The 10,819-nt window shown below is 35.3% G+C and overlaps 2 protein-coding genes across 4 annotated transcripts; both read right to left on the bottom strand.

The window, feature by feature from the left end:
- Nucleotides 1-4,457: 4,457 nt before the first annotated feature.
- On the bottom strand, nt 4,458-5,515 carry LOC107919380 (lysine-rich arabinogalactan protein 19). Its single transcript, XM_016848852.2, has 2 exons — nt 4,809-5,515; nt 4,458-4,700 (listed from the first exon to the last, which is right to left on the bottom strand). The coding sequence occupies exons 1-2, from the start codon at nt 5,484-5,486 to the stop codon at nt 4,599-4,601; spliced, it is 780 nt and encodes a 259-aa protein (XP_016704341.2). The 5' UTR covers nt 5,487-5,515; the 3' UTR covers nt 4,458-4,598.
- Nucleotides 5,516-6,228: 713 nt separating this feature from the next.
- Nucleotides 6,229-9,481, bottom strand: LOC107920365 (5'-deoxynucleotidase HDDC2). Of its 3 annotated transcripts, XR_005923679.1 has the most exons (9): nt 8,959-9,422; nt 8,549-8,673; nt 8,190-8,227; nt 7,667-7,777; nt 7,490-7,575; nt 7,171-7,220; nt 6,921-6,957; nt 6,764-6,805; nt 6,579-6,670 (listed from the first exon to the last, which is right to left on the bottom strand). XR_005923679.1 is itself a non-coding variant. In XM_016850046.2 (8 exons), exons 1-8 carry the CDS (start codon nt 9,214-9,216, stop codon nt 6,576-6,578), a joined length of 786 nt encoding a protein of 261 aa, XP_016705535.1. In that variant the 5' UTR covers nt 9,217-9,481; the 3' UTR covers nt 6,229-6,575. The 3 variants fall into 3 exon arrangements, 2 of the variants coding, with proteins under 2 accessions (XP_016705535.1, XP_016705534.1); XM_016850046.2 differs by lacking the exon at nt 7,171-7,220 and having other exon boundaries at nt 6,229-6,670; nt 7,490-7,569; nt 8,959-9,481; XM_016850045.2 differs by lacking the exon at nt 7,171-7,220 and having other exon boundaries at nt 6,229-6,670.
- Between the last annotated feature and the right edge of the window lie 1,338 nt (nt 9,482-10,819).

Below are 10,819 nucleotides of genomic sequence, written 5' to 3'. Positions count from 1 at the left end.
AGTTATTATTGAATTGATGGCTTAATCGATTAAACTGAAAATTAATTGTTTGACTAATTGAATCACTGATTTGATTTGATTTTTACAACATTGTCTATTGTTGAAAATATTACTAGCACATTAAAAATTATCATCAATACGCCTACGTAATCATACCAACTTTAGAAGCAAATCATTATGGATCCAATACACATGCCTTATACTAAGAAATTTTGACAAAAAATACAAATAATGTCGATGATTATAATAAAATTTTGTAAACAAACAAAAAAAAGTAGTAGAAATTAATTATTAACTTTTTAAGGAAAAATATTAAATCTTAATTTTTATAAAAAAATAATCACTAAGGATATATTTTAACCTAAACTAATTTAATATCCTTATAATTCTAAATATTTTGCTTAACTAAGTTGTTATCTATGAATATTGTGATTAAAGATGATAATAGAGAAGGGGAAGTGAATGTCGCTAAGTCAAAAATGTATATTTGCAAATATTTTTGTCAAAGTTAGTCTATATTTTCAAAAGACTAATCAAGTCCATTTTAGGTCCGTTCATATTATTTTAAAATTTTTAAAAAATGTATATTTATATCATTTTAATTTAATATTTAATAACTTTATATTTTTTTATTTATTGAATTTTTTTATATAGCCATCTTAACATTATTTTAATGTTTACATTAGACTAGTATTATATATTTAGTATAGGTTTATTTTTTAAATATATTATAAATTACATAATATATAAAAATAACATAATATAAAAAATTATAAACTTAAAAACAGTTGGATCGGCTTGAGTCTTGAATGTTTTGCCCAAACCCCCCAAATTTTAAGTAGGCTTTTGGGTCTAGGTAGGTAGCCTGACTCATGAATAGGCCTAACCAGATCTACCTCCACTTTAAAATTGGCATGCTTCGTCTTATGATAATCACCTGTCTCAGACTATCATGTAGGGCCTATCCAAATTGTTTTTAGGTGGCAGAATTGAATAATAATTTTTTGAGAAATCAAAACATAATTTTATAATATATTAATTTATGATTTCATCATTTTTGGAGGGATTAAACATAATTTTCTTCTTTTGGAAGTCAAAATACAAATTTACGACTAAATTACCAAATAAAGTCCTTTTTTAAAAATATATATATAGAAATAAGTCGATTTTTTGAAAAAATACGGGAACGGACCGTTTTTTATAAAAAAAAACTTCTAATTGGAGTCTTTTTCAAGGAAAACTCATTTTCCTCGTGTTTTTTAGGGTTTTCTATAAAATTTAAGGTTTTAGGGTTATGTTATTATGGTTTTAGGTTGTTTAGATTTTTTAGGGTTTTAGGGTTTTAATTTGATAAAATGTTAACCTAATAATTGTAATAATTGACTTCGATATTTAAAATATTCATATTTATACCAATCGTATATTATTTTTTATTAAAAATTAAAACTCGGAGTACTAAAAAAGTATTTTTGACGAGATGCATTCTGAAAAAATGTCCTGGATAGTGGGGGTTGAAATTTATAGAGAAAACAACTCTAAGCAGAACGCACTGTTAGCAAAAGTACTGAAAAGAGCATTTAGTTGGAAGCGTGTAAAACATATGGTAAATACTGAAGCAGAAAAATGTCCAACATATGGTGCTTGTGTGAAGATGATAAGGTTAGAATATGCACCAACCGGAAGCGTGTAAAATATTGGGGATGGATGTCCAACAATCCAACCTGGCATAAGACCAGAAGCAGAAAAATGCGGTGCAACATATGGTGCTTGTGTGAAGATGATAGGGTTAGAATATGCACTAGAATAAGACGGTAAATACTAAATGGAGGGTGGTGTAGGCATCGATGTTGAGGCCATCGATGTCGGTTCTTGCATGGGTGCTGATGATGGACCTGCCTCGCCAGCCCTTGGATTTAAAAGGGGCCGTTGTGACCTACTCATACAAGGATGCTGACAAGTCGCTTCTTCCCCATACAAATATGGTTTGCCATGGATCCTAAACCATGACATGTACTCCAGACCGCATGCTAACTCTAGAACAGTAATAGGTTTGCGAGTAGGTAAAAAATTATACCGGTTGTTCCACATGTTGATATGTTGGGAGTGGAATACTAGCTAATTCTCATCCAGCCGCTGCAAGTCGATAAGATGCAGATCATCAAGGTTTTAAGGTGTCATAGGAATTGACTGTCGAAATCCGAACTACCACAACACTCTATCAGTCTCGTGCATCTCCATAGTAGCATACACTACCAATGGGACCTTCATGTGCCAGGCATTGGGATTCTCAGGGATTACTTCTTGAATTGTCGGATCCTTGTATGGTGTCCATTCAAACTATATTAACGTGATAAAAAAACATTAGTTATATATATACTATTAAATATGAAATCGAATACATTATTTGTATATAGTTCAAAATTAAGTAAATGTATACCTCCGTTTCTGATCATTGGTTTAATAGAAGCCATATATCTTGAAACTCAATAGGTAGTCCCACGTGACTCGACGCATGGTTCCACCTATTTAAATAACTTATTAGCATAATAATTTTAATTTAAATCAAATTAATCATGGTAATATCTATTGAATTTTACATTGTTACGAGTGAGAATGTATACAGGTAGTTTGCTCGAGGACATAAAAATGGAAGCTGGAACCGAGCTTATGATTGTAGTAGTAAAAGGTAACCACCAATTTTGATTTTTCCTGGTTGCGTCGGTCGACACATCTTTCGGTACAGTATCACCAGCACAAAAAACCTTTAACTGAGTTCACCCGCCCCTCTAAAATCGACGAGTTTCAGTGGCCACCTTAGATGGACGAGATTTTGTGACTTATCTGGCATCAGGATACCCCTGATAATCTGAAGGATATACGCCTGAGTGTATCGTTCTCTTTGAGTTTCAGTTGAATCCTCAACCAGCTCCACAAAATTTTTTCTTATCCAAGCCATTTTGATCCGACCTCCGTAAATCATCTCCGGAGCCGCACCCAAAAAATCACCACACACGGCTCCCCAATCAGCAGACTGAACAGACCTGGTCTTCCAAAGTAATAGTACACTCGCCGCATGAAAGATGAAATGTGTGCATCTCAGGTCTCCACCTCTCCACCAACGCGCTTGTGAGTTTCGGGTCCAACTTACACCCCCGGCCTACAAGGGTCACGTGCCAAAAACTGGCTTCCCTCAAGTATGATTCGATCAACAGTGATGGAGGACCGGGTAGATTACGAATATGGCATTATAAAATTCGATCTTCTACCTATTTACGTAAAAATTATAAAAATATTAAGTTAAAATATAACAATGAAAAAAAATTAAACAAGATTAAAATTTATTATTACCATTTGCAATTGATTGACAGAAATGTGCTTGTTATCAAGGTGAATTAGAGACTCGACAATTGCTAAATCATATAAAACACGAAATAATTTTTAATAAAAAAACATTTCTTGAAAATATTTATAAAAAATATAATAAAAATAGAATTTACATAGAAATAGAATTTTAGTAAAAAATTTAAGAGAGAATTTGAGAGATTTTTTTAGAGTGGATTGAGAAATTTTGAGAGATAAGACAGAAATGTGAGAAATTAATAGGTGAGGGGTTTATATATTTTTTTTACCGTTTGGGGGGGGGGAACACCTATTTAAAATAGCCGTTGGAAGTGACCGTGGGGGGGGGACACGTTGAGCTGGATGCATTTTTCATTAGCGTGCTGAGCTAGAAGCGCTTTACTGGTTAGAGGGGAAAACGATTGAATTTTCCTGAAAACAACTTCAACTGGAAGTGTTTTATCAAAAACAGTCCATTCTTGTAATTTTTCAAAATATCAGCCTAGTTCTGTAAATTTCTTTAAAAAAAAAAGGCTTCATTTGACAATTTAGTTTAATTTTATAATAAATTAATTTTTAATTTAATGATGGAGAGTTAAATGGTAATTTTATTCATTTTAGATTGAGCCCTTAAATTGGCTCTTGCTGTTATGCATGTGTAATTTTAAGAACCATTATTAGTTCCAATGCGGCGTCAAATTGATTTTTGGAATTATGTTTAATATTTATTAAAAACAAACAAATATTTAAAAAGATTCTTCAAATATATTTTAGTTTTGAGAAATAAATAGTAAAATAAAATGAGGTAAGTAATTATTCTCTTCTCTCCATCTCTACTTCATTTCACATTTGCTTTTGAAAAAGGAAAATCACACTCCACTTAAAATCAATTGATGCAAAATTCATGATACACAATGAGTTTTACTATGGGGTCCAAATTCAATTGGGTATTGACAAAGGTTGGTCTGGGAATTCGATTGTCGAGTAAAGTTTTTTTCCTGGTGGGACCATTTGGTTGTTATTCTTGGCAAGGCGAGAAAAATAAACATAAGCTAAGCTACCCAGGTATATATATATTTTTTGCTTCTTCAGCTTTTGGCTGGTCTTATTCGTATCTATTTCTAATAAAATTTCAATTTATTTTGTTACACAAATGAAACAATATTCTCTGTTATGTGACAGAAATACAAACCAAAAAGAAAAAAGGTATGACAAGCAATTGTAAAGTAAATCACAATCACCCCTTAGCTTATGAGTTCCTAGAAACTATAGCCTGTAATAGCGATCAAAATGGCAATAGTCAATCCTGTCCTTGCCCACCAAAGCTTTGTTCCTGCCACCAACAATGAATCTCCTCCATTCTGTATTTCATAGAAACAAATAATAAAATTAGATTCATATGTTGTAAACATCCTCAATTCATACATTGATTTTGTTCTTTTTTGTTAGTAGAACTTAGAAGGCATTACCAAATTGAGACTAGGTGATGGTGCTGGTGTCGTGTCATCTGTAGTTGGCACTGCAGGTGGTGCTGGGGGGCTTGGAACTGTTGGTGCTGGTGCTGGTGCATGGTGGTGTCTCCTGTGCCTGTGCCTGTGCCTTCTCTTGTGCTTGGTGGGAGCTGGTGCAGGAGCCGGTGGCAAAGTAATGGGTGCAGGTGCTGGGGGCAGCTTTACTGGTGCAGGAGCTGGTGGTTTCTGAGCTGGTGCTGGTGCAGGAGATACTGGTGGTGGTGATGGTGGTGGCAATGCTGGCGGTTGAGCTGGAGCTGTGGTTGGAGGAGTTTGAGGTGGTTGAGGTGGTGGAGTTTGTGGCGGTGGGACGGTTGGGCTTGTAGCTGGTGCAACAGTGGGAGGGGGAGTTGTTGCAGGTGGTTGAGCTGGCGCGATGGGCGTGGTGGAAGGTGGAGGCGTTGCTGTTGAAGGAGGTGGTGCTGAAGTTGTAGGTGGAGGGGTTGTTGAAGGAGGTGGTGCGGAAGTTGTAGGTGGTGGCGAAGTTGAAGGTGGAGTGGTGGTGGTGGTGGTTGGCGTACTGGAAGGTGAGGCAGCTGGTGTTTGTGCACTCGTAATGGCTAGTTGAAGGGTGAGAGTAGTTACAATGAGAGCCCAAAACATGAAAGCCATTTTGTTAGAGATGGGAAATAGCATTTGCAAGCAACAATATATAAACACTAAACAACCAGCAATTCTCAAAGGCTGGGGAGTGTTTTGTAAGTAAAAAAAAAAAAAGGTTTGGTAAAATGTCAGAGGGAGAAAAGTAGTGTTCATTTGAATGTTACGTCCCTTCTACGAGCAAATTAACTTTATATAAACAAACTTCTGGTTAATATGATTGGCAGATAGCTTAGGAAAGGAAATGGAGTGAAACGAGAGGGAAAGTCCACAAATGGCAATCTCAAGAAACATACAGTGCACCAACCAGGAACCTAAACACTGTTGAGCAGTCGCCATCTGGTTTTGATGCCAACACATCTCCTTTCATATAATTTTCTCCATTTCATTCCGCTTTTTATTGTTTATTTTTATCAAAGACATGAATGAGTGATGGCCTGCCCATACTCTCATAACCCAATCTACCACCATGTTGCCTTCACGGCCCACGTGTGAGAACAAAACATGGAATTGAGTGAAGAATGTCATGTTCAATTGCCGAGGTAGATAATTTGGTGAGATGAGACCGGCAATAACATTAAGACAATCAGACTCAAAAATGGCATGAGGTCCCTCTACATTCTTCTGCCCTCAAACATGCACCCCAATAGCAAGAAATAAGCCATCCATGATTCCTAAAAGTTTAACCTTCACATTTCAACTATCAGAAGGCTATCTGAGTTCTGAAGAAATAGAATTGAATCAAGAGTAAGTTTGGAGATTATATATACACACATGATATGCAAATGGATTATTATTTATTATTAAAATGACCTTTTGGTCCATTTCACATAATATCTCAAACTAGGATAGTTTTTAAAATGACTTTTGCAGCTTACATTACAGGTAACCAGACTATTAGCTTCCTCTATTTCCAGACATGCTAATGAAAATCACTTTGCATTCTTACAACAAATCAAAATTTTTCTGATGAAGTTAAACAACACACACATTATCAACCACATTATGCTTGGCTTCCAACTCCAGGTTACCAGCCTTGGTTAATAAAGTGCGTAACCGGATTAAGAAAATTTGTAGCTACTGATACTAGATTATAATGAAATTTGATGATACTCAACCATTTTGTCATTTAGGTCCCTTCCTCTTTTCTGCCAATATTGAATTCCTCCTTGAATTGATCTCTCTGGCCCAACTCTTTCCAATCTCTGTCTGAAATTTTCCTGAAAATCCACAGGGAAGTGTAGAAGAGTAAACATCGCTGAAAAAAAGGATGCTTTCACTTATTACATCCTGCTTCAAATAATCTACTCTACCTTCTGTAGAAAGGAAAAATTCATTCAGCACCTTTCCATGTTCTGCAATTACAATAATATCATAATATCAAAGAATAGATTTAGATAATTATATGGAAAAACTTAAAATTCTCAAGCCCTTTCACATTTTTAACCATAAATAAATGAAACCCCTTACCCAGTTCATATTCCAGTGCTTGCAGAATCAATTCAACCTGGTTGTGAACACATAAACTCATTAAAAGGGAGGAAAAATTAATAGTTCTATAATACATGTGGGTGAAGGTGAGCCAACAGATAAATAGTCTAGTGCAGGATTAACATGACAAAAATCAGCAAATAAGAAACATTACAAGGTAATAATGTCAATATAATGATCTATAGAACTTCTAGGTTCATGTATCTACTATTTCGTTAAACCCCTGTACCCTTAATCTTCATTTGCTTTCTTGCCCCATCCTCATCCACAAGATGGAACCTGTAAAGATATGGTCAGCTGGCCTTAACAGCCGAAAGAACTGCATCCTAAATGCATCTTATAAATATAGCATATAACATTGTCTCAAATACAAGTTCTGAGAGAGAGATTCATTGCAGTGGAATATCCATTTAACACCTATAACAACTAACAATCTATGACATTTGATATTTAATGGAAAATCATCTTTCAGGTGAAAAATATCTCTGCTGGTGTGTGTGTGTGTGTGTGAGCATGCATACACAAATGAATGCCATCATGTAGCATACCTTGTCAAAATCTTTCACAAGGTTAGCCTCCAGAGAAGCATTGTTTTCATATTCTAACCACAGTTCTTGGATCTCCTCAGCTGCAGCTAACAAAATACCAAAATAAGACAAGCAGATGCAACAAACAAATAGTTTAGCAACCCAAGATTTCCAAATATAAAATTGGCTAGGAAGCACCTCTCATTCCTCCACCCAGAATTTTGCACATTTCAGTTAGCGCTGCTTGCTCGCGTCTGCTTTTTTCTTCTTTAGGAACACCACATGATGGTGTTATATCTCCAACAATAGCTGTGAAAATTGAAAATCTCAACCTAAAACTCAAACCATAAGTGCATCTTGTGTGTTTCTGTGCAAGCCAGATGTACATTGAAATATAGCATCAGATATGCGGTAGCTCAATATGCAACCTCCCCCACCCCACCCCACCCCCCTCCCAAAAAAAAATCAACCCATCACATAAAAATGCATGCAAGAAAAATCAAGAAGATGGTTCTAAAAGTTCAACATTGTCAATTATCTTAGATTACCACAGTAGAACATCTATTGTACCTAATTTATAGGTTTACCTTTTCCTTCTTTTGAGGAAAACAACTTCTGTACCATTACTGATTTTAACAACAAAAGTACTCGTATAGCATGGCTATTGCAAATTTGACGTACACTAATGATAATGATAGAAGATGCAGACATAGGAGAGTACCTTCTGCAATATCATGGACAATTGCAATCTTAATACACCTGCAAAAGTTGAATGGATAAAAGACATAAAGCTTCCCTAAATAACATCCAACAAAAGCATAAAGCAAAAAAAAAAAAAAAATTGAAAAGAAAGAAAAGGCAAGAATAAAAAATCACATAAACTCATCTCCAACTTCTATTATAAGCTAAATCCGCTCAAAGAAAATAATACAAAAGAAATAGCTCATCCTCCTAACATTTCCATCAATTACCATGAAAGAAAAAAGAAAATACATAAATCAGATTGACAAACTTGGAAGTTGATAACTTAATGAAGAACATGGGCCCTGAAATATATCATATGTTATGATGAGAGTGAACCTTTCTCTATTCACACCAGGAAGGTCACCAGCGATCAAAGCCATCAACGCCATGCGGTACATATGGTCAGCAATTGATTCAGGACCCTTTATCCCGTGATTGATCCAACCCTTCCTTTTTGTGGTCTATAGGATTAACAAAGTCATCAGTAACTATAGTCTTTTCTTCCCTGAATGATTCAAATGGAAGACAGAGGGATACAAAGGTGGGGCTCAAGCAAAGATAACACAGCTCTACAAATATTTACCACGTAAAACCCAAGCTTAAATTTCTATTTGTAACTCTTCGACCATGTTTGTTTACTCTTACTTGGTATCTAAACAGATAATTGAGCTATTAAACTATACTCAATCGAAACAGAGCGTGAAGGAAACAGAACGAACGGCAAAAGTTTATGTTTTCATTTATACCTTAAGACTGTGACACAATGTGAGAAAATCAATGGCGGAGGCCGACGTCGAATCGGCGGATCTCCCGGAGTAAGGTTTCTTGGAATTGGCAGAGACGATGATCCTCAGGGTGGGAGCCGGGGAGAAGTAAACGGGTCGAGAGGAGGAGGAGAAGAAAGGGCAGCGCATGAAAGCGAGCGGCGGCTGTGGCGGCGGAAAGCGGCGAAGGCCGAAACGATGTAAGGGAGGTGCGCAGTGGGGAGAAGCAGAGAAAGCCATAATGGAAGGCGGAGGAAGGGGAGGGCGTACGCCGGAGATTTTAAAGGTTTGGTTTAATGGCTTTGCATGATGGAGGGGGTCCGAGAAACGAGGTCCGATTTGGTTGGGCTACCGATTAACTTTTGGTCTTAAATGCGAAATATCAGGCTTTCTTCCTTTCTGAGTCTTCTACGTTAAACGGATCCCATTATACGACCCTTTTAAAAGGAACAAATAAAGGCCGTAGAAACCAACTCCTTTATTATGTTTTTCACTTCTTCTTCTTCTTCTTCTTCTTTTTGTTTTTTAAATTGAATTTATTTAAAACAGCTAGGGCTTTGGTGTAACTCAAAATGTTTATGGGGCAATTCATGGTTATTTAAGTTTTTTTATTTGAAATATAGGTTTCAAATTTTAGCTAAATTCATTTATATTTGTCTATAATCCCTTGGTTTAGGGGTAAAAATATTACATTGTAAGCGTAAGAATTTGAATTCAATCTCAAGCAACTTTATTCCTTTATCAGTTAACTTGCTTCTCTAAATATCTAGAATATGATTTATAAATATTAAAATTTACAAATAATCCATAGTAATTGTTTAAAAAGCTTTTAGAATTTATGTTTTATATATCATAATATTAACTGTTGTGACTTTGACTGTTGCACGTTCGACAAGAAATGGAACGATAGCTTTGGTGCAATCAAAGTCATTGGCAAAGGTATGGTTCTACTTTGTTCGATATAGCTTCATGCCTATCTCACATAGTTCTACCATCTCGATGGAACGAATGCTTTTGTTGTATGCAATTATGACAGAAAAGTCTATCAATGTTGAAAAAATTATTCACAATGAGATCCATGATTGTGCTAGAAAAAAGGTAGGAAGTGCCTACTTTCCATCATTGATTACTTCATTTTACTTAAGGGCCTAAGTTAAATTAAAAGCAAACTTGAAGGGTCAGTATGTTCAAGGTTGCATCACAAGGCATGATCTTGAAAGGTTGTGGAGAATATCCATGAGTTGAACCCAATTGAGTCGAGTGAACCAACCAAACCAAAAACTGATGAGTCGTTAAATAAATCTGAATCGGAAGCTAACTCAGTTGATAAGACAGAAGAAGCAAAATCTGAGGAAGAACTGAGCAATCCTGAATCGATAAAAGCACTAAACAACTCTGAACCAAGTGTGGAGCTGAATTCTGATGAGCCAGTTAAACCAAGTATTGATCTTGAATTGACTATTCCTATGCCCACTTCTTCAAATACTATGAAGAAATCAGAATTTTCAATTATGATGAGTAGTCTTTATGACTCACATTTCTTTTCTTATAACCTAACCTGGTGTTTAGTTTTCATTCATTACTTTGTTTTTACAATGATGACATTGTTTCTGTTTAAAGAGGGGGTAAGGCAATATTTGCAGGAATTTTTAAAATTTTCAAGTATTTTTTAATCTTTTCACATGAGTCTGCTGAAATAAATGAATGTTCAGAGGAAATTTCTGTTCATAAGTTAGTTCAAATGCAAGCATAATTTTTTATTTTATATAAGTTATTTTTATGTTATCTTGAGTTATGAAATTCTTGTATGTTCTCTAGTCTTATGTAGTACTTGCCATGAAAT

The sequence above is a fragment of the Gossypium hirsutum genome, chromosome D13 (genome assembly GCF_007990345.1).
Source record: "Gossypium hirsutum isolate 1008001.06 chromosome D13, Gossypium_hirsutum_v2.1, whole genome shotgun sequence".
NCBI lineage: Eukaryota > Viridiplantae > Streptophyta > Magnoliopsida > Malvales > Malvaceae > Gossypium > Gossypium hirsutum.
The sequence above is the reverse complement of the archived record's forward strand: the minus strand, read 5'-3'. Positions and strand labels throughout refer to the sequence as shown.